The 27,083-nt window shown below is 53.9% G+C and overlaps 1 protein-coding gene across 5 annotated transcripts in view; it reads left to right on the top strand.

Moving 5' to 3' along the window:
- The window catches only part of NF2 (NF2, moesin-ezrin-radixin like (MERLIN) tumor suppressor), a 46,950-nt gene extending 20,714 nt beyond the window's left edge, over positions 1–26,236 (top strand). Inside the window, exons 9-17 of one of the 5 annotated variants that reach the window (XM_066199593.1) lie at positions 2,212–2,286; positions 3,766–3,879; positions 6,700–6,822; positions 7,201–7,418; positions 8,038–8,143; positions 13,220–13,347; positions 15,548–15,707; positions 17,358–17,402; positions 24,849–26,236. In XM_066199593.1, the coding sequence (XP_066055690.1) occupies positions 2,212–2,286; positions 3,766–3,879; positions 6,700–6,822; positions 7,201–7,418; positions 8,038–8,143; positions 13,220–13,347; positions 15,548–15,707; positions 17,358–17,393 (960 nt within the window). In that variant the 3' untranslated portion in view covers positions 17,394–17,402; positions 24,849–26,236. Of the gene's footprint in view, positions 1–2,211; positions 2,287–3,765; positions 3,880–6,699; positions 6,823–7,200; positions 7,419–8,037; positions 8,144–13,216; positions 13,348–15,547; positions 15,708–17,357; positions 17,418–24,848 lie in introns of all 5 variants that reach the window. The other 4 variants (XM_066199591.1, XM_066199592.1, XM_066199590.1 and 1 more) reach the window with 4 other exon arrangements.
- Positions 26,237–27,083: the final 847 nt, after the last annotated feature.

Genomic DNA, 27,083 nt, shown 5'->3' with positions numbered 1-27,083 from the left:
CTTAGCCCAAATACCAGAGTTCAGAAGTTAAAATCTCTTCTTTACTGCATATATTACGGTATTTATTACTGTGGATATATTCTGTATTATGGAATACAGGGAGATGTATTCCTGGGGAGAAGAGCTCTTGCCATCTCATTACATCATCTTGGGTTTCAGGCTGCTGGGCTTGGCTTAGCAGCTGGAATCTTTTTAGGAAGTTGAGCAATTTAAGCCCGCTGTCGGATAGTGATTTATTAAATCCAGAGTCTAAATATGGGTCTTTGGGATTGTTGGCCCCCAAACCTAATTGAGAACAGAAGTGCAATTGGCTGAGGAGGGAGGACTGAGCAGCTCCATTGTAAGTCTGAGAAAGCTCCTCAAAGAAACCAGCTGCCTTCATGGTAAGGAAGAGAATTAACTTCTTAATTAAAAATGGTTTTCTAATCTAAACATGATATTGATCAGGGGAGCAGCTAAAGGTTTCTCATCAGCTGCGTTTATTGCATGTCTTGTGAAGTTTTATATACAGTAAATCCATGCTGGAATTGTCTCCACTTGCTTTACTCCTTAAAGAGCTTCACGACTCCACAAAAAGCCCAGCACTGAGTGACTTCCAAAGCTTCCCTGCCTGTGACAGTGCAGTGGGAGCTCCCCAGAATCCAGGGACCCCACGACCCCTCCATAAGCCTTGCCACAGGACTGTAGCAGAGCTCTCTGCAGGGGAAACACCGATTCCTCCCATCAGCTCAATCATCTGTGTAATCAGGTGCCCACGAGCGGGCCTGACCTGATACAAACAGGGCCAGTGGCTGGGAACAGCAGCTCTGCTGACACCACACTGGGGGTTATCCCTCCTAACAAAGATTGACTGTTCATATGGAGCTGAAACTCCTCTCCCAGCACATTCCTGCTGCTGTTCTCAGTGACTGCTGGGGACTCTGCCGGAGCCCGAATCCAGAGATGTTCATGCACGTCTGCTTTTGTGAAAGTCTGAAAAGATTGGCTCTTAAACTGCCAGAGTGAGACAGTGCCAGGGCAGGGCCCTTTGCAGGCAGGGCCGTGTATTGACAGATCTCCCACTCTAATGGACACACTCTGTCTGCTCCAGCTCCTCAGCCCGTTATTTCTGTAGCGTGTGGGGGAGTGATGGAATATGTGCATGTCTCCTAAAAAATGCCATCTTGCAGAGCACTCCATCTCTTCAAGTACCCTTTTGATAGTGCAGAGGCTTGTCTCCATCCAAGGGCTGCATTACCAAAGCCCTTGAGGGATTTGTGCCACCACTGGCCTCTCAAGAGGGCCGCTGTGGGAGAGCCTTTAAGAGGGTGAAGCCAGGCCATGGCTAGAGCTAGTTGGTTGGCACATGGAGTGTAAATACAAGTTGGAGCCAGGGAATAACAGTTCGAATTGTGGGGAAGTCTTAGGACACAGCTGAGTTCTGGAGAAGAAAATGCATGGAAAATTCTTCTGGGGAACTCCTGTGAGTGGAGGTGTTGGTAGGAAGGGCAGCAGCTCCTTGCTGTGTTCCTGATGCAGCTCTGCTGCCCTTTTAACAGGAGAGTGCAGCCAGGTAGGAGCCAGCCTCTTCTCCCAGGTAACAAGTGACAGGATGAGATGAAACAGCCTCAAGCTGTGCCAGGGAAGGTTTAAGTTGGGTAGTAGGGAAAAATTCTTCATTAAAGGGCTGTCAAAACCCTGCCCCAGACTGCCAAGGAGAGTGTTCAAAACACTTGTGGATGTGGCACCTGGGGACATGGTTTGAGGGTGAACGTGGTGCTGTTGGATTTACACTTGAATTTTATGACCTTGCAGGGCTTTTCCAACCTTAATGATTCTGTGGTTCCATCAGGCAGCTGAGCTGGTTCTTCCTCCCCTTGGAAGCATCCTGAGTTCCTGCTGTGGTTTTCCTGTTCCATGCAGCTCCCAGGAGAGCAGCACCTTGCCTGGGGAGGTGCTGAGCCGAACCCCCACCTCTGCAGGGTTCTCTGCAGAGGACACCAGCTCCTGTGGCCCCCATGTTTTCCTGACAGGAGGAACAGTTGTCTCCTTGGCTGCTTTTGATGCGAGTCCTCTTGCTTGGCTCAGAGCCACGAGGACGGCTCTGAGCCGTGTGTCTGACCCTGCTGACCTGCTCTGAGCCAAAGCTTTCAGGAAGAATTTTATAGCTGCGTTTTTATTAAATGCACCACTCTCTGATAACTCTCTCCCTCTTTATTTTTGCCTTTTCAGTTTACGATTAAGCCATTGGACAAAAAGATTGATGTTTTTAAATTCAATTCATCAAAGCTGCGTGTGAATAAGCTGGTAAGTGCACAGACAGTCTTTTTTACTGCCTGCAGCAGTGGGTTCCGCAGAGAGTGTGAGACAACAAGGTTTTGGGGCTTTTCCTTTGAGAGGGAGCTGCTGCTGTGTGGTTGTGCTGGGCTGTAGCAGTTACGGCTCGCTGAAAGAGGGAAGGAGGAGACTAAGACAAGCTGCTCCACAGAACCTCTCCCCCTCCCTTGTTTTTGTGCTCCCTTTTGGAGCTCTTGGCTTTCAGCTGACCTAAGGAGTGGAAGCACTTAGTAAATACAACTCCCAGCTTTGCTCAGTTCCTCTTTCTTCCCATGTGGATCTTTCCCATTCTGCTCTGTGTCGTAGCTTTCCCTGTTTTGGGAGGCACCTTTACCAGAGTCCTGGCTTTTCCCCCTCTGAGGACACTCTCCTTGGACAAGGATGGGCTGCATTGAGCTGTCCGTGTTGGAGACCAGCTTTAGCTGATGTTCTGGATTTGGATCCATTGTTAGGTTGCACAGGGACCTTTGCTGTCCTGGTTGTTGGCTGTGCTGTGTTCCATAGGAAATGGGGCTTCCTCATTCCTTGCCTCATCAGGTTCATCATGCTGAAATCTTAAGAGATTTCAGCATTTGTGACCTGGGTTGTGTCTGCCCCATCCCTGGAAGTGTTCCAGGCCAGGCTGGATGGAGCTTGGAGCAACCTGGGATAGTGGAAGGTGTCCCTGCCCATGGCAGGGGGTGGCACTGAATGATCTTTAAGGTCTCTTCCAACCCAAACCATTCCATGATTCTGTGATTTTATGAAATGGAAGAAGAGCATGTAAATCAGTCCTTTAGAAAAGAATCCAAATTTAGAACCCTGCTTTTATTGCCAAAAAAATCTTTTCACTCCTCTGTATGCCCACCTTGTGCTAACCCTCCTCTAACACTGCCACCTCCCTGGTCCTTACCAGACAGAGAACCCATCCACATCAAATCCCTTCAGCAAAGGTATCTGGAGATGCCCAAACAAGTTTTTGATAAGCCTTCTGTTTGTCCAAGTGGAAAGTGGTTTTCCTTTTTTTTTTTTTTTTAATTTTTGTTTAGTTTTTAATCTCAGTGCCTTAAACGTACACTGGGGAGAAGGTGCAAGTTCATCTTGAGCCTAAAGAACGGGGGCAGTGAGAACCAGGGAACCAGGCAGAGCTCTAGGAATTTTTATTTCATTATTTGGCCTCTTGCCTTTTTAGGGTGGGTGTACAACAACACTCATGCTATGCTGGAGGCACAGAAAATTGGTCTCTGCAAAGAGTTGCTGTACCCAGGAGCTGGTGTTGGGTGCGGGACCTGGCTCCCTGCCCCTCCTACAGCTGTGAGAGCTCGCAGGGTTGGAGCGCAGTGGGTGGAAGCACTAACAAGCACCAAATCAAAGCAATTCTAGTGTTTTTGTGTGTCAAGAATACAAACCACCTCGCTGCCATCACACATACAGCTGTTTCTCTCCGCTCTTCACCCCTGACTGGAACAGATTCTTCAGCTGTGCATTGGGAACCACGACCTCTTCATGAGGAGGAGGAAGGCAGACTCGTTGGAGGTGCAGCAGATGAAAGCACAGGCCAGGGAGGAGAAGGCCAGAAAGCAGGTGAGCCGCACGTCCCATAGCCAGTGAGCCAAAATGCAGAAATGGAGATGGGCTTGGGAAGGACAAGTCTCTGGAATGACATCAAAGCAGCTTTGAGGGAAGGTCCAGCTGACCATTTTTTAGTAGCCTGCTCCCAGCTCTCCAGTCATCTCAGCTTGGCTCTGCAGGTTGGTGGCAGCCTGAGTCCAGCCCCCAGTTTGGGAACAAAACTGGGAGGACTGGAGGGGAGAGCTGCCCTAGATGCGTAGAAGTGCACGGCAAGACGTGTTTTGAGGGCTGTGAGGGGGAGCTGTGCTCTGCCGTAGCTCTTTGGCTCATTTCTAATTGCAGGGTGATGGAATGCACGCCGACATTCCGGGCTGTGCAACCTGGAATGCTGATTCCACGCTGGCCTCTCTCCGTGCCATGGGTCAGCCGGCACGGCGCGGCAGAGGCAGCGGCGTGGAGCCCACGAGCAGAGATCAGCAAATTGAATTGTATGAATCATTGTTTTCTGCTCGTAGACCTTTTCTACTCACTGAAACCCACACAGCTAATCTGAGCACTGGTGCTCGGAATATAAATGGCTCTTTGGCAGGGGAGCCACTAGAGAGGAGCAGGAGAAGCCAGAGCAGTTGCTGCACCCAGCAGGGCCTTGTGCTCACGGGTCTGGGTTACTGCAGTTGAGTGTGGCCACAGAGGTGCTTGTGTGGAATGGAGTTGTTGAGCTGGCCTGAAATGGGACATGGCATGTCCTTCAGACCGCTCTCTCAATCCTGGTGTGGTGCTGAGGTGCTCAGCTGGGCTCAAGGTAGGACATGACTTGTTCTTCAGGCACCTCCTGGTGTTTGTGTGGTGCTGATGTGCTCAGCTGGCCTTGAAATGGGACAAGGCTTGTTCTTCATGCACCTCCCAAGGTGCTTGTGTGGTATTGAGGTGCTCAGCTGGGCTGGAGGTGGGAGGTGGCTTGTCCCTCAGGCACCTCCTGAAGCAGTTTTCCCTCGTGTAGCCCGTGGAGTGGCAGGAGAGGTCTGGACTTGAGTCACTACAAGCTCCACTGGGGAAGAGGGGCTTTGTGCTTCCCACGGGGATTCCTCTGGTCAGTAAGGGGTTGGCACTGTGGAACCATTGAGGTTGGAAACGCACCCTGAGGCCTCCAACCATCAACCCTCCAGCACCATTTGCTATGCCATGTCCTTAGTGGAGCAGAAGGTCCTTGGAAGGTGCCGCACGGTGTCCAAGTGCTGACAGCCTCAGGGGTGAGTGTTCAGGCATTGGAATGGGCTGCCCAGGGAAATAGTGAAGTCAACCATCCCTGGATGAGTTCAAAAGTGGATGTAGCACTTAAGGATATGGTTTTGTGGTGTCCACAGTGGTGCTGGAATAAGGGCTGGGCTTGGGCTTAGAGGGTTCTTCTAACCTTAACGATTCCATAAATCTTTAAGTTTTACAATCAGTGAGTTTTTGATGTGTTTAGATAACACCACACCCAAGATCCTGTGCTTATTTGGGCTGCTGGAAGAGGTGAGGCAGAGGGAGGGAGCAGCAGCTTACAGCTTCACATGAGCTCCCAAATCCAGAGCACTTGGGCTCCATGGGGAAGGTCAGGCTCCTGTGTGGGCTGGCTGCCCTGTCCTGAGCAAGCCACTGTGTTGTCTGCCCTGCTCTCTGCTCCCTCCCCAGTTGTTAACTGGTTTCAGATAGTCCTTTTAGATCAGGAACTCTTGTTAATGGAAGTCCTGAGTGGGATGCAGATCATAATGATAATTAATGAGGGGAACCTTTAATAGAAGGAAGCAGAACGGTTGGAACAGTGGGCGTCCCGCTTGCAGAGCACAGCTGGTGTCCAAGGAGCAGAGAAATGTGGCTTGTCTCACTTCCTTCCCTTATTAAACCCAGCAGGTCTCCTGTCCTGGTTGCAGCATGGATATTTATAATGCCCCATTCCTGTGGGACTGGAGGGATTAAACTCAGTCTGTTAATTAGCCCAATGACTCCCTAGGGCTCTTGGCTAGTGAAGAGGCAGTCCCTGGGCACAGCAACCCTCTCAGCATCTTCTGGGAAGAGCTGGCAGATCCTGTGGCTTGGATCTTCCCCTTCTGGAGGAGTGATTCTGATCCCTGCAGATGGAGAGGGTTTGTTTTATCCAGGAATTGCCAGAGGTGGTTGCACTCTGTGTGACCTCCCTCAGAACGAATGGAAGTGAAGGTTCCAGGATGCTGGGTTGGATATCTGATCAAAAGGAGCAGCTATCCTTGTCCTTCAGCCTCCTGCCACGTGCTGTGGTGTTTGGGAGATGCCCTCAGACTGTCCTTAAGCCCAGTCCTGCTGTAAGAAACTCCAGAGAATTAAACTGAAGATCTTGAGACCCACTTGTCCTGGTCTGCCCTGTGACTGAGCCTAGGACGACACAGTCTGGGGACATTGTCACCTGCAGGCAGCTCCTGTGGCCATGCTGTGAGTGACAGCCTGAGCAGAGGATGGGAATTGTCTCAAGACTGGCACTTTTCAAGGGAGCATCAAACAGGCTGCCCAGGGTGGAATGACCATCCCTGGAAGGGTTAAAAGAACGTATGGATGTGGCACTTGGGGACCTGGGTTAGGGGTGGCCTTGGCTATGCTGGGGGAACAGTTGGACTTGATCTTGGAAGTCTTTTCCAACCTAAGTGATCCCACGATTCTGTCCTTTGATCAGGTCACCCCAGTCCAGGGACTTTCCCGTTGTCACTAAGCAGAGAGGAGGCAGCAGTGCTCTGACCTCACCTGTGACTCTTTCTCATCCATGGAAAACCTTCCTCATGTGTGTTTTTCTCCTCGCTTTCCCCAATTCCTTTTTCCCAGATGGAACGGCAGTGCCTGGCACGAGAGAAGCAAATGAGAGAAGAGGCTGAGAGGACCAGGGATGAGCTGGAGAGGAGGCTGATGCAGCTGAAGGAGGAGGCAACGATGGCCAACGAGGCTCTGGTAGGTCCCTGGGAGGCCATTTCCCGAGCACTGCAGCTGCTCCTCACTCATTCCACTGCGGAAGCGTTTTTGGAAGCGTTGTGTGACTACCCTAAGACTGCTCCCAAACTGCTGCCAGTGGCCAGTGGGCAGCAGGCTGGATGGAGCTATTTCATCCTGCTGGGCTGCTTGGGAGGAGCACAGCCCTCCTGAGGATGATTTGGGACAGAGCCTGGGCACATCCCCGCCTTGGCGGCAGACGGCTGCAGGCTTTCATGGAAGGCAGGGATTCTATGGAGCGTGTCTGAGTGAGCAGCTCGGGGCCCTGCTCCGGAGGCTGTGGGCACATTTGGGGAGGCATTGGCTATGCTTAATGGCTTTGTGTCCCGGAATTGTCAGATGAGGTCGGAGGAGACAGCGGATTTGCTGGCGGAGAAGGCGCAGATCACGGAGGAGGAGGCCAAGCTCCTGGCTCAGAAGGCGGCCGAGGCCGAGCAGGAGATGCAGCGCATCAAGGCCACGGCCATCCGCACCGAGGAGGAGAAGCGGCTGATGGAGCAGAAGGTGCTGGAGGCAGAGATGTTGGCACTGAAAATGGCCGAGGAGTCGGAGAGGAGGTCAGAGGGTACAACCTTGCAGCTGCTTCTGCTTTGCTTCCCGCCCCCTTCATGTTATCCCTCTGGGTTAGCCGCCCTCAGCTCCCACGGGTGTCCAACACCAAATGGACCTTTGGTCCAGCTGGTTTCCCTTTCCAAATGCCAGCTCTGCTTATGGGTGCTTTCTGCAACCTTCCCCTGCATTCCCCAAATATTTAACAATGTTAGTAACACTTGGGGGTTGTTCTTCCTCTGGATGGTAGATCTACAGTCCCTATTCTCTCCTTACTCCGCGACTTACCTCTCAGTTGTTCAGTTCTTTCCAGCCATGAGTTCTGTTCCGGGTTAGCATTGAACAGAGACTTTGCTCCTTGTTAAAATTGATGTTTCCACCCTCCTGATACCCGAGTCCAGGTCCCACAGTGAATGTGGCAGTGAGCAAGTAAAAGATCAGCCTTGTTTCCTTCCAGCTGATTACTCCTCTCTGTGTGAGAGCCTGTTGGGTGTCAACCCTTCTGCTTGGATGAACTCAGCCCTTCTCCATCTCTTCTTCCCTATTCCACACTGTGATCCTGCTTCTCCATCCTCTCGTTCCTCCTGGCTCCAGTCTGATATTTGCTGTTGGCTGTTGTCTTTGCAGGGCAAAGGAGGCTGATCAGCTCAAGCAGGACCTGCAGGAGGCTCGCGAGTCGGAGCGCAGAGCAAAACAGAAGCTCTTGGAGATCACCAGCAAGTCTTCCTACACAGTAAGAGAGATCAATGTTGTAATTCCCAGCTCCCTGTCCTCCTGTGTAGCCTGGAGGAGCCTCCTTCTCCATCCCAGCCATGGAGGGGGCTGAGCTGTCTCACTGCTGCTCAGAAATCCTGAGCAGTGCTTGCCCTTTTCATCCCTGCATCTCATCCAGCAGAACTTCACTATGCTCTTTTTTTTTCCCCCCACCCACCTCTTGCTACGAGAGCAAAGGAGCTGCTGGTGAAATTAAAGCAGCAAATTTTAAACCAATTTAGCAACCGTGTCAGAGCCACTTTGCCAGCACGTGCAGAGTGCACCAGCTTAGCAATAACCTTTAAAATAGGGCTAAATGTGTCCTTACTCTTGTTAGGTGGGATAAACACTGTTCAGAACCTGTAAATTCATTCTTTGGGTGTAAACTGGACCTTTATGTGCTGGAAAAAAACTGACTCGAAGGAAGATTATTCCATAATTGTCCATTGAGAGGATTTCACACCTTCCTCTGAAGCATCTGGTCCTGGTTCCTGCCGGGCACTGAAAAGCCAGACTAGATGACCATTGCTCTGACTTGTCTGACAGTTCTTTTCCTCTGCTTCTCTAATTGTGCCTGCAAACCCCATCAGGTGCCCCCATCCCGGCAGCTCACACCTGTTCCTTCCTGGCCTGGGGGAAGGGGAAGAACATCAGGAATAGGCTTGACGTGGGAGTTACAGACACGCCAGCACTGAGGTTTGATTACGTACCTGCAGGTTCCTTCCCCCTTTCTCTGGAAACTTCATAGGAGCAGATTGGAGAGGGGTTGAGATGAAGCAACTTTTCATCCTGATTCCCTGGAGTTCACTGCAAGAATATTTGGAAGCTGTTAAAAATAACAGTGATGGAAAATAATCAGGTGCTCTCAACTCTGGGACACTCAGTCAAGTGAGTGCTGGATAAAGCCCAGCTTTGGAGTGCTCCTTTTTGTACCAGTCACTAGAATTCTGGGATGCACCAGCTCCTTAATTCTGGCTTTAATTTGTGCACAGGGAGACACTTGTCCTCACTGGAACTGTGCTGCGTGGCTACACCAGCCTGTATGGAATTTAAGCAGCTCCGCCACATCCATGTTCCCTCGTGTTGCCCTGTCCATCCTTAGTGAAACCAGCAGAGCCCCAGCTCACAGCCTTTGTGCCAAAATCCCTGTGCAAGGGAGCAGCTGGGTGGCTCTGCTCTCTCTTCCCGTGGAATTGGAGCCTCATTAGGGGAATGTTGTGGGATTGCATGGAGCTCAGCTCCACCCCTCCAGCTGCATCTGCCTGTAGGCAGGGCTGCCACTTCCAGACACATGGGGCTGTGTCCTCTCTCTGCCTTCCCTGAAGAGCCCTGGCCTTCTGGGCACAGCTTCCAGTTGCCTGGTGGGAAGGGAAATGCTTTTTTCCTCTCCATTTCGGTGGCATGGTCCCCTCATGCAGCTCCTGCTCCTCCTGCCCCTCTCCCTGCCCTGGGGTGAGGGCTGTGCTGTGCAGACCCCCATGGCTGTTGTATTCCAAGGCCAGGAGGAGGCTGGTGTCAACAGCATGTCCATATCCAGGTGAAAACACCTTGCTGGGCTCTCCTCTGTTACACTTCCCTGGGTTGCCAGCACATGGAGGGGTCCTGTTTTGAAAGCTGTTTTGGGGAGACTCAAGTTCCTCAACTGTGATGAACAGTGCAGGATTCCAAATTTTCTCTTCCTGAACGAGGGTGTAACATTGGGCTAGTTATTTTCCGTGGTCCCAGACTTGTGCTGTATCGTCCCCTGTCAGGGGTACCTCAGCAGGACTTCACAAGAGCAAGAGAGGAAGGAGGGAGTGGATGGCTGTAGAATCATTTAGGTTGGAAAAGACCCTTAAGACATCGAGTCCAATTCCTGATCTAACTCTGTGCTGCAGAAAAGGCAAAAGAAACAGTTAACTATGTATATATTTCAACTTTCCAGTCTCCAGTCCTGGTTCTTTAAAGCTTGCTTCAGTGTCTTTTTAGTCCTTGAAGCCCAGGCTGCTTTTATGATGTCACTGGTTGGTGATGCATGAGAAGTGAGATGTGGATCTGAGTCTCGGGCCATCAGGGCTTGGAGAACAACTCATTCCTTACGGACTTGGCCGCAGCTCTTTGCCTCCCTCAGTGCCCTTCAGGTGCCAGATAAAGGCAATCACCTCCTCTCCGATCCTGTGGGAGCTGTAAGTGGCTGGTTTGGGCTTGCCCAAATTCCTGAGCAGCAAAATAAAGGCATTGGCAGCACCAGGAGGAGCTTTCCCTGCAGGGGAAACCTCCTGACCTGGTCTGTGCTCCCTCTGGATTCTCCGTCTCACTCTGTATTCCAGAGGGATCCAAGGGATGACTGCTGCCAGCGTGGTGCTTCCCTCTGTTAACGGCAGGAAATTGCTGTAATGCAGGAACAGGGCTTTGCAGTTTGTTCCAGGTGAGGAAACACATATGGAAAAAGCTCCCTGTCCCTTTTATCACCTTATGGCCTCAGATTAGAAATAACAGCACCCGCTGCAGGAGCTGCCCAGGAGTGTTGCAAATGGCAGGGAATCTGCAGCAGGAATTCTGCCCCTCTGCCCCACTGAGGTGAGACCCCCCCTGCAGAGCTGCCTCCAGAGCCAGGGTCCCAGCACAGGAGGGACCTGGAGCTTCTGCAGAGAGTCCAGAGGAGGCCACAGAGATGCTCCCAGGCTGGAGCCCCTCTGCTCTGGAGCCAGGCTGGGAGAGCTGGGGGTGCTCACCTGGAGAACAGAAGGCTCCAGGGAGAGCTCAGAGCCCCTTCCAGGGCCTAAAGGGGCTCCAGGAGAGCTGGAGAGGGACTGGGGACAAGGGCTGGAGGGACAGGACACAGGGAATGGCTTCTCACTGCCAGAGGGCAGGGATGGGTGGGATATTGGACAGGAATTGTTCCCTGGGAGGATGGAGAGGCCCTGGCACAAGTTGTCCAGAGCAGCTGTGGCTGCCTTTGGATCTCTGGCAGTGCCCAAGGCCAGGTTGGACATTGGGCCTTGGAGCAGCCTGGGACAGTGGAAATTTTCCCTGACCATGGCAGGGGTGGAACAGGATGAGCTTTAAGGTCTCTTCACACCCAAACCATTCCATGATTCTATTAAATGCTTTGCTCCAGATATCAAGCCCATGCTTTTGAGAGCCCTGAACCTGCTCACTCTTTGCTTTTTCCATACTCTTCCTCACTCCTGCTGCTCTCTGACTTCTCCAATTTTTTCCTTGCTCTGTGGCAGAGCAGTGCCAAGGGAAGAGAAGGAAGTAGTGGCTGTAGCAACCCTGATAAATTGGCTCAAGCTTTAATGGCTGCAGCAACTGAAATTCCTGCTCAACTGTTACTGCTGCTGTTGGGAGTTTTTAAAAAGAAAACCCAACAAAGCTTGTGCTGAAAAAAAAAACCCCAAGCTAAAGGTTGTTTGAAGGCCAGTGGGCTGGCTCGGCTGCTCCTGGCTCCCCTGCGCTGCAGGGACGGGAGCACCTCACATGAGGAGGGCTTTGGGAACGCCTGTGTGCCTTACAGGGAAGGGACTTGAATGTCAATGGGATGCAAGTATTTAAATCAGTTAAGTGCTTTGGCAGACCTGTCCCCTTTCCTTCGAGACTGGAATTTAGGTACTGAGCTGTCCCTTCCAGCGCCTGCTCCAGAATTAATGTGGCTTTCTTCTGTGCTGGCAGCAAAGGGGGAGGAAGGAGTTGGGTTTCCTTGTCGTGTGGGTCTTAACTCACCTGGAAGGCTCCAGCCAGGCCAAGTGTAGTTTGAGGCACCCTCTTGTTTATGCTTGTACGAGGTGTTTGTGTTCCAGCTTTGCTGGTCGATGAAATGTTGTCCCTCTCAGATTTGTCCGAGCTGGGAACGAGCCCTGGCTGTTTGTGAATTCCAGGCTGGTGGTGAGGGAAGAGGCAGGTTATTGTGCAGAGTAAATCTGTCACCTCAGTGCTTGCAGGTCTTGCTGAAGAGGAGCTAACTGAAAACAGTGCCTGGAGTATCCCAAATAGGAGAAATGAGGGAAAGAGCGAGCCAATGGAAGCTCAAACTCTCGTTTGTTAGAGCAGGTGCCCAGCAGTGCTGTTCCAGGTTTGAGCACATTGTTTTCCTTACAGGAATCCCTTAAAACAAGAAGGAGCATCCAGGAGGGAGATGGGGGATCTTTGGGATGCCGGGCTGGATTTCTCATATCCCAGAGCAGGGCTGAACAGGCTGGCAGCAGTTGTGACTCAGCCCCATCTGATGCTGCTGTGCCACCCTTGACGTGTGCTCTGTTTGCCACCTCATCCAGCGTGCTGCAGGAGCAGAGCCATGACTCCAGCAGGCTTTTCCTCTCCTCCTAATGAGCCCATTTGTTAGAGGTGTGACAGATTTTTTGACTGAGAGGAAGAAGGGTCATTCTTTAGGAGAAGATAAAATCTGAGGGCCTGGAAGTGTGTGTCACTGGGGGATAGCAAAGCATTTTGCAGGAGGAAGAAAGTCCCAAATCCTTGCTCAGGTGTTCCAGGAGCCATTTGCTATGTTATCTCCATTTCCAGCTGAATCTATAAGTGGTTTCTAAACCTTTGGAGCTGTAAATTATTAAGGAGATAAAAATGTGTCGGTGCATCTCCATGGACCGTGCTGGAATGGCATCCTTGGGGTCACATTGGTCTTTGTTCAGGCTTTGGGGAGCTGTGGAGTGCAGGACTCTGCTGTCACACGGGGTCTTACATTGTCCCTGCTCACCGCTTGAACTTTATAAACCTGACTGAATGTTGAGCAGCAGACAGGTGACTCCCAAGAGGCAGCTTCTGTCCAACTTAAAGTGACACAGCAGTGATAAAGCCTTGATTTTACCAAGCTTTGTCAATAGATTTTGAAGGCAGGTGGTGTTTTGTCTCCTTTTTAGGGCTGCAAAGAGTCCTGGAGGAGCAATGGCTTTGAATTGAGGAGCAAATTGGGAGTGGAGCAGGGGAGTCTCCAGGCTGATCTTGTGCTCAGGACTCTGGGTTCAAGTGTTGCTCTGATTTTACATCGGTGTTGCAGAACACTTGCTGTAGCGACACCTGGGTGGCCCAGAGTGATTAACTTGTGCTCTCTCTCCAGCAGTCCATGAACTCGAGTACCACAGCGCTGCCCACTGACCTGCCAAGCTTCAACCTCATCAGCGAGAGCCTCTCCTTCGACTTCAAGGATACGGACATGAAGAGGCTGTCCATGGAAATCGAGAAGGAGAAGTACGTGGCACACGTCCGGTCTGGGCTGGGCTGGGATTTGGGCTGAACATGAGCCACGTGTGGCCAGGAAGGCCAAGGGCACCTGGGCTGTGCCAGCCCCGGGGCGGCAGCTGGAGCAGGGCAGTGCCTGTCCCCTGTGCTGGGGACACCTCCAGGGCTGGGGCAGCTCTGGGACCCTCCTGGCAACAGAGACCTGGAGGGGCTGGAGCGTGTCCAGGGCAGGGAACGGAGCTGGGGAAGGGAATGGAGCCCCAGGAGAGGCTGAGGGAGCTGGGAAAGGGGCTGAGCCTGGAGAAAAGGAGCCTCAGGGGGGACCTTGTGGCTCTGCACAACTCCCTGACAGGAGGGGACAGCCGGGGGGGTCGGGCTCTGCTCCCAGGGAACAGGAACAGGAGGAGAGGGAACGGCCTCAGGCTGGGCCAGGGGAGGCTCAGGCTGGATATTGGGAACATTTCTTCATGGAAGGAGCTGTCCAGGCCTGGCACAGCCGTCCAGGGCAGTGCTGGAGTCCCCATCCCTGGAGGGGTGTAAAAACCACGTGGATGTGGCACTTGGGGACAAGGGGCAGTGGTGACCTTGGCAATGGCCCTTGGGGAATGGTTGGTAACCTCAGAGGGCTTTTCCAACCTGAGCAATTATGTGCTTGTCCTGGCTGAGCCTTTCCCTGGTGGGGACCTGGTGTCACAGACCTATCCCTGCCACCTGCTCACAGGTGAGCTCAGGGCCCTGCTCCAGGCAGTTCCTCTCCGTGCGGGAATCCTGGCTCCTGCTCAGGCTGGAATTGCCCACGGTGGTGGAAAGAGTTAACAGCAGGCTGAGTGCTGGAGGCCTGAGTTTGAGGCTTTGCAGGGATTCAGGGCACGTGGTGATAGCTGGGGTGTGTTAAGGTCCTGCACTAGGGCTTTAACCCCTTTTCCTTGGAATTTGTGTCACGTTCCTGGATAAAAAGTGTTCGCCAGCAAGTTTGGATGTGATTATGAGCTTTGATCTTGTGTTTTCCTGAGGGTGTAAGTGTAGCCTTCGAAATTACCAGTTGAGCAGAAATCAAAGCAGATCAGATTTTAATCTCTGTAGTAATGATGTGCTTTGTTCATCGATTGGGTCGTGGATCAAAGGCACAATGGCTCTGTCATCCTGCTCCGGCCAAAACTTCCCCAGGCTGCAGTGACACACCCCTGGATCCCAGAGGGTGCTTTGGTTTGCCTCTGCTCTGTGCCCTCTCCCGTGTATGAAATCACAGACCTAGAGACAGGAGATTAAGAACTTTCGAAAACTTTTCGCAAAGCCAGAAGGAAAAAGATAGAAGCTGAAAATAACAGGATAATTCCTGGTTCTGTACCCAGGTTGCTATCTAGGTCATCCTGCTCTCCTGAGCAGGGAGAGCTGCCTCTGCCAAATGCTGAAAGCAATAGGATGCTTTCCCTGTCTTCTCTGGGGCTGTTCTCTTTCCTCGGCTGCTGGGATAAACCTCTCTACGAATTTTGGCACTGGAAAGGGTTCCTGTTACCCTGCTGGCCCTCTGACCTGGCTCAGGGGGTTAATCACAGGTACAGAACTCATGGGGTGATTTTTCCAGTTGAGTTTTCATTGTGGAAGGCAGTTCAGGACAAGTCCTGGGAATGGCTGGCTTTGAGAGTTGGTTTTTTCCCTTTCTTTCTTTTTTTTGGGGGGGGGGACTTTCTCTTCACCAGAGATGCTCTGTGTCTACAAATACCTGATATTTTGGGGACGGCACTTGCTCCCACACAGTTTACAAGCTAAATGCCTCTAAAACACAATGAGTCAGTACATCAGGGTCCTTCCTCATGGAAAGATTTGCGGATTTGGGTTGTGGAGCCGGTTTGGGAAGGGGTGCAGGGGTGTAGACCTCTCCTGAGTGGCTGCATAAACCACAGCGTAGTGTAAACCTCTGCCAGCCTCACTTGCAAATTGGGAGACTTAAATTACCACCCAGCTTGGGTTTAATTTTGTATAATAATGTAACTTACACTTTTATTGCTGGGTTAGCTGTCTGGGTCCCCTTTAATAAGGAACAAATAATTGCTCTGAGTAGCTCACTGTCTGCTATAAACTGGTGTTATCTGTTCCACACGCTAAAAATAATGAAGAAAAGCAGTTTCCGTTATAATTCTGTTATCAGGTGTCACATCAGCAGGTGCAACTGGTCGGTGCTAACCCAGGGCTGTTCTGTGTGTGTTAGGGTGGAGTACATGGAGAAGAGTAAGCACCTGCAGGAGCAGCTCAACGAGCTGAAGACAGAAATTGAGGCACTGAAGCTCAAGGAGAGAGAGACAGCTCTGGATATTTTGCACAACGAGAACTCCAGCCGGGGCAACAGCAAGCACAACACTATTAAAAAGGTATCAGAGGGCCCCAGTTTGTATCTCCCCTGATGAAACCCTTTCAAAAGAACTCTAAAGTCACCCTGGTTTTGATAATAAAATTGTTGGATCGAGGCTTTCTTCCCCAGCTGCTTAGCTTTGATCAGAGAATTCCAGCCTCTGGTTGTCTTGGGGTCCTGACCCGGCCTGGTCTCTCCAGTGCTGTAGGAAGGAATGTGAAGGTCTCCAGGGCTGAAGGTCTTGCTGAACGTTAAAAGCCGTACAAGGATGTTGTTGGAAGGGCTCTGCATCCCTAGTGAACAGGAAAAGCCCTCTCTGCCTATTGCAGCCGTTCCCTACGAGCACTGAGCTCGTCTGGTGAATAATGAGGGCAGAAATACTCCTGGCTTAGGAGCTTTCAATGGAAAAAGCCAAAAGCTCTTCCTCTATTTTAATCTCTCTAGAGAAACCTGTAGTGCAGCTTCAGTCACTAACAGCAAAGCCTTTGCTGGCAGGGGGTGTGAGACCTCTGCTCCCTGGAGCCACCTGCCTCCCAAAAGGGGGGTGACACGAGAAACTTCAGCCGAAAATTGAGGCTGCCTGGGTCTGCTGACAACCTGAAAGCTCACAACAAAAGCCCTTCTTTATTTCTACATCCCATCTTTTTCCTTTGCCTCAGTGCTGGGCTCTGTAACGAGGGGCTGGGGGCACATCCACGATGGATTTGGATGGTGGTGGTCAGCCCCACTCACCTGCAAAGGCTTTTTTCCCTGCAAAGGCTTTTTCCTGGCTGGCTTTTCACTAGCAGCTGTCCTTGGGAAGGATTCAGAAATCTGTATGGCACGGGATGCAGGCTGTGGTAACAACTGCAGGCTTGAAAAACAAATCCTGCTCTCTTTACTACTCCCAGCCACGAGTTATGTCTGAAAGGATTTGGAAATATCAGTTCTTGCCAACTTTCATGGCTGGGAGTTTGTGATCACTGAATTGGGGCAGGAAAATGAATCTAGCGGGGCTCACTCGCCAGTTTCCCCATGCTGGCCTGGAGCTATTCAGGTTCCTGTCACACTAGAGCAGAGAAAATAAAAATCTTCACAACCCCTTTTGTCATTGTAGAATCTGAAGGCGTTTCTGCTCCCAGTAGGTTTTGGTAGGATTTGTCTCTGTGTTCCAAGTCCTTGGTTTAAACAGAAAGTGCTAAATTTTCACTTCTGACAGAGAGGAGTTCATAGAGAGCTGATGGTCCCATTTGTCTCCCTTAAAGAGGGTGGCTGGGCCGTCATTTCCGTGTCTGTCAGGGCTTGTCACGGCGCTGTCACTTTGCCTCCCTTTGAAGACGGAGTCTTGTGCTGTCCCCTCCCTTCTGGAGGGAGCGGGGGCTGCCCGGCTGCTGCGTCTCAGCAAGGAGCAAAGGTTCCCAAATAATAGACTATTAGTGGAGACATCAGAGGGGAATTACAGCCTGAGGTCGGCAGGGCTTTTGTCTTTGCTGTGGTGAAGGCAAGGAAACACAGGGCTCTGGGAATGGGATATCAGTCCAGCAATACTTCAATGGCACCGACCCTCTGTCTCACCTGGAAGCTGCTGATTGCTCCAGGCAAGCCCTAAGATCCCCCAAATCACCTGCCCTTGTATCACACACGGGGATTATTATTATTATTTGTTGTTCATTTTATTTTGCTGGTTTAGCCTCAAGCCCAGGGCAGAAGACCTATCTGCATTTGAGAATTCCAAGTAGGTTATTCCAAGGTACTCTGCGTGGGGGTGCTGGGATCTGGCTGTGGCACTAACCCGTGCATGAGCTTGTCTGCGCTCCAGTGGGACCGACTGCCCGCTGTCACCCGTCCAGCCCGGCTCTCCCTCCCTCAGGAGCACTCCCAGCCTCTCTGCATTTGTTCCTACACCTGATCCTCCGTGCTGGGAAGTTTCTTTCTTGGCAGAAGTTGAGTTGGCAACCTCAGAGGGGGAGTTCAGGTAGAGGCACTTAAATAATTCAGCGTGCCTGTTTTTGCACACCGGTGCTTGGGAATCTATCGGAGGTGCAGGGCAGCCTTTGAAGATTCCTTTAATGAAATAAACCAGCACCTTCCCCCCTTGTTTATTGCAGAAGGAAATTCAGGATGTAGAAAAAAATACCCCAAACAAACAGCCAAACCCCATCAACTCTGCTGCCAACGCTGTCAAAACAGGCTAAAAATGCGCAGCTCCGTCTCAGAGCGGAGCAGCACGAGGATGCTCTGCCTGTTTGAGAAGCATCCCAGGAAGGTAAAGCTGAGGATTGAGGACAGCTGGTGTCTGCAGCTGGCTCATGTGCCAGGGGAAGGTCACCAGCACACCTGGGGACAGGAATTCTTCTCCCTGCACTGCCTCTGCCTGTCCCTTACCTCCTCCCGCCCGGGGGGTCCTGCTCCGTAAATGCCACATCTCTTGTTCCTGGAGCCTGCTTTCCTCCAAGGATTTCCCTCCATCCACAGGCTGTGTGTGCTGAGCATCCACTCCCTCCTTTGGGAGGATGAGTTTGGGGAAGCTGTCTTGCTCTGCCCTGGGGCTTGGTTCTTGCACAGCCACAGGGTTTTGGGAGCTTGGAGTCAGTGGCACTCAGGGAAGTGTTGGGATACCACACTCACAGGTGGCAGAGCTGGTGGGAAATGCTTTTGGAAAAGACAGAGCAATTCCCCAGCACCTCTGGAGCTCAGGAGCAGAGACGGGAGGTTGTTTTACCCAGGAGAGCTCAGCACAATCCGTGCTGTTCTTCACTGCACCAGCCATTCCAGGGGCTGTAAATCCCTGCAGTTTGGGGTTTGTGCCAGCTCTGGGGAGCTGCACATGTTCCCCAAAACAGGCTGCTCTCATTGTTAAGCCCTTCCATGCAGAAGAGACTAAAAGGGGTGACCCTGCAGTCTGGGCCACCTCGGGGGAGGTGTTGGATGTCTCCAGACAGACTGGCCATGGATGAAACACATTATCCCGTCCCACCTGGCTTGAAGACCTCCGTGGCAGGTAAAGTTGGGGTGGAATCCACTTGTGGCCACAGCACAAGGAGGTGGAAGGAAGCCGTGGCAGTTTTGTGGGAAGACTCTTCCAGCAGCTGGGAGCGCTGCAGTGCCCAGGAGGACCCCCATAATTAAAGCAGCTGCACAGTGAGTGCTGCAGTGTGACCTCTGGGGTTTGGTGCCTGCCTTTGAAGGCGCCTGCTAAGTTTTTCATGTTTAATTACGTGGTTAACATGCTAATCCCTTTTTATGAGCTCTGTGGGCACAGCACAGACACCTCATCTGGAAGCTGCTCTCCCTTCTCCGTAGCTCCCTGCCGTGGGCTGGTGCTGTGGCTCCAGCTGGCTCCGATTCAGGAGGGTTTGTCACTTAGGCTGTGGCAGAGGGTGAAAAACCCACTTCTTCCTCATCTCCTCTGCTGCAGGAAAGCTCCTAGGACAGGCTGCTAAAACACAATCAGGTCTTTGATTCCAGTGGCTTTCTTCTTGCACAGTCATGCTTATTTACTGGGATTTAAGCCCTTTGAAGTATCCAGGCAAGGAGCAAATCTCCACGCCTGTTCTCAGACAAGCAGCTTTCGTTCAGCCTCTGGTCCTTCCACAGGCAGCCTTGGCCTCTCCTGCCAGGCTCTCACGTGGCTGAGAGCAGCTTCTCCAGGGGATCACTTTTGGGACCCATGGGGATCATGCAGATCCTGCTGGCTCTTCTCCTGGCTCTGGTCCTGGACATGGTGCAGTGTTGTCCTTGGCTTGGAGAATGATCATTGTGAAGATGCTTTGAGATCTGAGCTAGGGGTGTTCAGGCTGGAGAAGAGAAGGCTCCAGGAAGACCTTAGAGCCCCTTCCAGTGCCTAAATGAGAGCTGGAGGGGGACTTGGGACAAGGAATGGAGGGACAGGACATAGGGAATGGCTTCCCAGTGCCAGAGGGCAGGGCTGGATGGGATGTTGGACAGGAATTGTTCCCCTGGGAGGGTGGGCAGGCCCTGGCACAGGGTGCCCAGAGCAGCTGTGGCTGCCCCTGGATCCCTGGCAGTGTCCAAGGCCAGGCTGGACACTGGGGCTTGGAGCAGCCTGGGACAGTGGGAGGTGTCCCTGACTGTGGCAGGGGGTGGCACTGGCTGAGCTTCAAGGTCCCCCTTGGATTTAGCCAATGAACAGTTCCCAGCTGGAAGCACAGCAGGGTGAGTGGGGCAGAGCCAGGGAAACTTCTGCAGCCTTGTCTTCCCTCCTGCCACCTTCGGGATAGGCTGTGGTCTGTCCTTGTGAGGACGTTGGTGGCTGGGGATGGCACTGCTGCCTGAGTGTCTCGCCATGCAGACAGGATGTGCCACCCCCAAATGTCACAAGGCTCCTTCATCATCTGGACAGGTGGAAGGATTCTGGGAGGCTGGCACTGGGACTGACACTTTCTCTATTTTCCACCTGTAGTGGGTGAGCAGCGTGCTAGAGATCACTGAAGCGTGCCCCTTGAGGACTTGACAATTTCTGTGGGGTCCCTGTCACCTCCTGGGAATTCCCCTCCTCATCTCTCCCCTTCTGGAATTGCAGATTCCCTGGAATAGGTCTGTTTTGCTCTAGTGGTTTTTTTTGAGAGGAGGAGGATGTGCCCCTTGCAGAGAGAAGGGACCAGCACAAGGAATGCTCTGGGAAGGACAGAAGGAGGGAGCCGGGGTGGGACAGAGCAGGCGGAGCTGCCTTCCTTCCCTGTGGATCTTGGGACAGGGATGAGGTGCTCTTCAGTCTCCTGCAGGGCTGTATAACCCAATCCCAGCTGGAAAGGGAAGGCAGAATGGGCACACCACCAGCAAGGGACTTCCCAAGGAGCAGCAGCCACCAGTGTTTCCCATTTCCTTGGGAGCTGTGAGGTTGGAAAGGATGAGTGAGGCTGCCAGCTTCTCACTCAGCCTGGCACCTGGCTGGGGTGCACGTGGGAGCCAGGAGATACCCAAGTGGGCAGAGCACTGGGAACACATTTTCCAAGTGCAGGAGGAGATGGAGGCTCATCCCACGTGGATCTTGCCCACATGTGTGAGACCACATCCCTTCCAGGTTCATTTTCTTTCCAGTTCTCCTCGGAGCTGGGAAGTGAAACTCCCAGGCAGTTAAACTGGGACACGGCAGCCTCTTTTCCTTGTTTACAAGGAACAAGAGGAAAGTAGGAAACGTCAGGCCTATCAGCTATTTCTGTGGCAGCCTTTGAAAAGCGTTTCCTTCACATGGAGCGTCATCTTCTCCTTTCAAATGGGCTCATCAAAGCGTCGGGGGCTGGGGGACAGTTGTGCTCGGGAGAGAATAAACGGCAGCGTGGGAGTGAGAGAGGAGCGGGGAGGGAAATGGGAGGAATCACAGGAAAATAGGGATTGGGTTCAAAAGTAACAGTGGGAATTGAAAGGTCCACCTGGCTGGTGGGACTGGGGAGTGGGCAGGGATGGAGAAAGGCACCAGGGCAGTGAGTGGGGAATAAAGAGGATTTAGTGTGTGGAGCAGTGGGTGATGATTAGCAAGGACTGTAGATCTTCCCAGCAGCAGGAAAACATCTTGGCATCGCACGGGGGGAGGGTGGCACAGGCTCCCCTGTCCTCCAGCCTGGCCATACTGCAGCATAAACAAGGAAACAGCAAGGAAATGAGACATCTTAAACCTCTCCCTGCTGGGGGAGGCTTGGGGGCAGGTCGGTGTGAGTTGCAGCCCTTTCCCCTCTCCGGTGCCTGGGGGTGGCCCCGGCTGCGGGGCTCACAGGAGCCTTGGGGGTTTCCCTGGATTGTGTTTGCCCAGCCCCGGCAGTGCTGTGCCTGCAGTTATTGGGTTACCTGCTCCAAACCGCCTGTGCCTGCCACGCACTTATTGGGTTGCTTTGGTTTGTTTGTGTTTCCTAAATCAAATCAGTCCTGCAGCCCTGGGCAGCAGCAGGCTCGGAGGAGCCCCGGCGCAGGAATGCAGGGAGCAGGACTCTTCCCTCTCTTCCCTTCCTCAGATCTTGATTCATCTGAGCTCAGGACGCTTAATTGCGCTGCCTCTCTCTCCCTCTAAATTTTCCTTGATGGCTCTGGTAGAGCATCGGGAGCCCACCCTCCCTCCTGCAGGAAGGAGATTATCATAATACTGCTTGTAAATCAATTTTTTTTTCCTTTTCTCCGCACTGACGAGGATGTAACTCCCTCTTAATCACCCTGCACAGCGTTACGCTACGGGGAGGGATATTTATTTCTCCTTGCCTGGCCATGGAAAGGGGATGCAGAGACTGAGGAGAGTTTTTGGAGGTATTGGAGGCTTTCCCCACAACAGATGATGGGGAGGCCAGCACAGGGCAGTGCTCTCCTCTTTGCTTTCCCATCCCAGTGCAGAAAAGAAAGGAAAAGCAGTTGAGGGAGGGGAATTTCCTTGCAGAGAGCTCCCTGTGCCCACCGGCTCTGGCAGCCCTCAAGGCGCCCACTGGGATGAGTCAGGATGGCCCCGGAGCTCCCCTCAGCTCTTCCATCTTCCCCCAGTGCATCCCTTGGGACTGGTCCCTGTGGGAGCAAGGATAGCCCTGCCTGCACTCCACAGTGAGGAAAACAACAATAAAAGAAGGGGAAAGGGTGGGGGAGAGTTTTCCCAGCTGGCACAGGCAGTGGAGAGCTGGGGTGCAGTGAAGAGCAGCCCTGATTTCCTCTCGGGTGATTCTGGTGCCTGCCCGCAGTTGGGTGTGAGGAGGTGGCTGCCTGGAGCTGCTGGGCAGCCCCGATCCTGGTCCTGCTCCTCACTGGAGAGGAGCTTAAAACCCACCCAGTGCCACCCCCTGCCATGGGCAGGGACACCTTCCACTGTCCCAGGCTGCTCCAGGCCCCAGTGTCCAGCCTGGCCTCGGACACTGCCAGGGATCCAGGGGCAGCCACAGCTGCTCTGGGCACCCTGTGCCAGGGCCTGCCCACCCTCCCAGGGAGGAATCCCTGTGGGGTTTGCCTTTCAGGTGGCAAAATCTGGCCACTGCTGGGAGCCAGTCCCCTGCAGGGCATGGTCCTCTTGGGAAGTCTGTGCTCACTCCTCTCCATGGGATCCCAGCTCCTCAAGACCTACCTTTGCTCTGACTCCCTGTATGGCTGCTCCTCCCATGCCTCAGATTCCCTGGATAGGTAAAAAAAGTACCATTGAGCTTCTCTAGGAGCCTTTGGATGTTGTGGATGAAAGCATCCAGCAAAGGAGCAGGGCTGCACCTCTCCTTTCTCCCCGTGCCTGTACTGGATGCTCCGGAGCTCTGCCTCTGCCTGCTTCCCAGATCTCTGGGCTGAGGCTTGGGGCTCAGGCTGCCCTCGGGGTACCCCAGGACCCCCAAAACCCGTGGGGGGGTAATGGAGAGCTGTGTGTAGCTACAGGCAGAGAGCCAGGCTTGAAACAGTCGGATTCCTTGATAAGCCTGAGGGAAACATCTCCCCTGTGCTCCCTCAGCGGCTGCAGCCGGCTCTGTTCCTCCCGCCGGCGCAGCGCTGGCTTTGCCACGGGGATCCTGCGGGCAGCTCCCCTCGCTCTGCTGGGAAGGAATGAGCTCCTGTGGGCTGGGAGAAGGGATGGGGTGGAGGGACAGCCTTGGGGAGGAGATGGACGGCAGGTACATCGTGGAATTACAGAATGGTTTGTGTTGGGAGGAACACTGAAGATCGTCTCATCCCACCCCCTGCCATGGGCAGGGACACCTCCCACTGTCCCAGGCTGCTCCAAGCCCCAATGTCCAGCCTGGCCTTGGACACTGCCAGGGATCCAGGGGCAGCCACAGCTGCTCTGGGCACCCTGTGCCAGGGCCTGCCCACCCTCCCAGGAAACAATTCCTGCCCAATATCCCATCCATCCCTGCCCTCTGGCACTGGGAAGCCATTCCTCCTTACCCTGTTGTTCCAGGCCTTGTCCCAAGTCCTTCTCCAGCTGTTTTGGACCCCTTTAGGCTCTGTAACACTTCCAGGAACAGGGTTTCCTGTCCAATGGCCCCAGCAGTGGGTCCAGCAGCAGCCTGGGGCTCCCTGCTCCTTTTTTTTTTTTTCCCCTCTCCAGCCTTAGAGAGGAAAAACACTACCTGGAGCACACAGAATCCCTGTCCCACCTCACCCACCTTCCATCCAGCTCTGGAGGGGACACTGGAGCAGCCAGAGGGATGCTGAGGAGGAGGAGAGCCAGCCCTGGCCCAGGAGCTGCTGCCAAGAAAGATTATTAAGCCCTTGCAGAAATTTCCTCTGCAATACAGATTTTTTTCCGACTGGCATTAGAGCTGTGAAGGAATTAGTGAGGAAAAGCCGTGGGGGAGAGGCAGGGAGGGGGGAAAGCGCCTGACAGCTCCGTTGGGGGGCTTAACTCACTGTAAGGTGATCCCAGGATTCCTGTTTCAGCAAAACCGGCATTCCCGGCGGAAGGCACCGTGCTTAATCCAGCTGAAACGAAGCCCTGGCAATTAGCCGGCTGCTTTGGCAAACTCCTGGTGATCCAGCAGCTGGCTGGAAGGTGGCACTCCTCCCGCTGCACTCCATTGGGTGGTTGTCTGTAAATCCTGGGATTTCTTCCCCGCCGCTGAGGATTTCTTTTCTCTTCTTTGGCCCATTAGCAAATGGGCTCAGGGCCGCTCCATAGGGAATTATTTTTGGGATGGCTGTGGAAAGCTTTCTAAGGGTTTCCAAGTCCTGCAGAGCCTGCAAGGACAGTCCTGGGAGTGAGGGCTCTCCAGCTCTGAGCTCTGGCAGAACGGATGGAGTGGGCTGGGATGACACGAGATCCCGGGGCGGCTGCATGGATCACACGTGGTGGGATGAGCTCGGGTGTGAGCACGGAGAGGCTGGGCCCCATTTGGTGACACAGGGGACACATGTCCGGTGGCTGTTGGAGTTGTGGGTTCTCCCTCAGCTCACTGAGGTTTCTCCTCCAGCTTCCCAAGACCCCCTGTATGTCCTCCTTGTCAGGGGCCCCAGGGCTGGCTCCTTGGATCCAGTCTCCCGTGTATTCCGCATCCTGGAAGCCTCAGCCGTGCCGATGGCCTTGATGGAGTCTCTGCCCCGCTTTCCCTCGGGCTGTGCTTGCTGTGGTGGGGGCTGCACGACCCCTGGCTTCCGCAACCCCCGGGCTCCAACATTCCCTGGTGTTTTCGGAGGGACACAGGCAGCAGCTCCCTCCTGGGGGTGCCCTGTGGGAGGTTGGGGTGCCCCCTGATCCCGCTCTGCTCTCTTCCAGCTCACCCTACAGAGCACCAAGTCCCGTGTGGCCTTCTTCGAGGAGCTCTAGGAAACAACTGCTCCGCACCGCTGCTGCTTCCCAGCGCCTCCCGCCTGGCCGGAGCCGGGGGCTCCCAGAGGGATCATCCCAGACCCCGCCGGCTGCTCCGGCCTCTGCCACACCCACGGACTCGGGGCCGGCTGCCCACGGAACTAGCTTAGCAGCCGTTCATCCTCCTCCTGACACTTCGTTTTCCTGGGTTTTCCAGCTTTTCCTTCCTTCCGTTTCTAGCATTGCTTCCAGGCTCGGCCCTCCGGGCTTCTCCCTGGCGCCGGGGTCGGGGCTGTGGCCGTGCCTCCGCACGCCGGCAGCCGGCAGAGGAGTGTGCCCGAGGGTGTCCCGGGAGGGGTTGTCACCCCTCTGGATTGCCTTCTCCTGCCGGCTCCGGAGCTCCGTGTGCCCGCCCGGAGCCCCTTGTGGCGCTCTGGAATTCCGCGTGCCGGCCCTGGAGCCGCTGCTCCGCTCGCGGAGCCCCGTGCAGGCGGCGGTGCCGGGAGCTCCATTAGGATCCCGAGCATGTTCCAGTGGAGTGCTGTAAATCAGGAACGCAGCGCTGGCTCTCCCGGCGCCCGCTGGGGTGGGAGAGGAGCAGGGAGCGGGAGGACAGCGACCTGGGACTGGGGGGGATCCTGGGCTGCTTCCCTGGGGAGAGGAGGTGGGAGGAAGGGCTCCTCCTCCTCCTCCTCCCTGCTGGGACCAGGGAGCGGGAGAGCAGCTAGTGCCAACCAAATGAAACCTTACTGTTCCTGCAAACTGTGACAAACCTGGGCAGCTTCAGGCTGGGGGGATCCAGGGGCTCTGGGCTGCGCTTTCCCTGCATCCCGGGGCATCTAAGCCCCTGCGAGCCCCCCGGGAATGCCGCTATCCCGGGCTGGGCCCCGCCTGCTCCTGCCTGTGCCATCGCGGGTGCCTTTGCTCTGATCCCTCCCTGCAGGGGAACAGGGATGCCCTGACCTTCCTTTCCTGTCTCCGTCCCAAATCCTGTGCCCCTCTCGGGTGGAATCCTGTGCCCCTCTCAGGTGGAATCCTCTTCCAGCTGCGTTTACCCTCCAGCAGAGCCGGTGCTGCCCCGGGGATCCCTCACATCCCCTCAGGACCCCCAATTCCTCCTTCTCACAACCTCACCTGACCCACAGCCCCACCGGAGGCTCAGCCCGGGGCTTGGCGCGGAGTAAAACCCATCCCGACCCTGTTTATTTAAACCCTGGGATCGATTCCCTGCACGTGGCTGCAGTTCGGATGGCTGTGGCCTGGCACAGCCGCTTTCCCATTCCCTGGACTGTTGTACTCCGAAGGAATAACTGTTTTCTCTTGTTTTAATAAAAATTCACAGCACTAGGAGGGGAGCTGAGGCTTCTTTGCTCTTTTTCTTTAGGAAAAGCTGCTCGGAGCCGGGCTGCCGCAGTTAGCGGTGCCGGGATTAATGGGAAGCGCAGCTGCAGTGCTGGGATCCCTCCGGCAGCTCCCGCGGGATCCCGAGGGCTCCTTTCATCCCTCCTTGAGGGAAGGGCGGTTTGGGGTGCCCAGAGGGGCTGAGCCCGGTGTTTGCCATCCCTGATGCTTCCCGATCCCATCCTGCCTGGAATAAATAAAGAATGTGCTGCATTGACCTCAATTTTATAATTAATCACGGATGAAACCGGCCCAGCCCAGCGAGCCCCGACCCCCGGGGCTGTTCCCGGCCCTGCGGCCCCGCCGGGATCGCCGATGGATACGCTTTTCATCCGCTCTCCGGCAGCAAAATCCCGGGGGATTCACCGGAGCTTCTGGCCAGAGCTCGTCCCCGCGGGTGGGCTGGGGGAATTTTTCCGGCTTTTGTTGCTTTAAGCAGGGCTGAGGGGGCGGGGTGGGGTTTCTTTTGGCAGAGGGATGCCAGTGGGATGCCCACGGGAATTTTAGGGAGGCTGAAGGCAGCCGGTGAGGGATGTGGAGGGTGACCTGATTTCCCACGTGGCCTCCAGTGACAGGAATTCAACTGGTGTGTCACCTGCACCGTCTGCATCCTGAAATTAATCCAGAGGAGCTTTTTCCAGCACAGGGCAGGGGGATAAACTAGGAATGCACGGGGGTGGATGTGCAGGGATGGATGTGCTGGGATGGATGGGATGTGCAGGGATGTGCAGGGATGGGATGTGCAGGGATGTGCAGGGATGGGATGGGATGTGCAGGGATGGGATGTGCAGGGATGGGATG

The sequence above is a fragment of the Chamaea fasciata genome, unplaced genomic scaffold (genome assembly GCF_029207755.1).
Source record: "Chamaea fasciata isolate MVZ Bird 193981 ecotype frontalis unplaced genomic scaffold, bChaFas1.0.hap1 SCAF_18, whole genome shotgun sequence".
NCBI lineage: Eukaryota > Metazoa > Chordata > Aves > Passeriformes > Sylviidae > Chamaea > Chamaea fasciata.
This window is presented reverse-complemented; position numbering and strand designations above follow the sequence as displayed.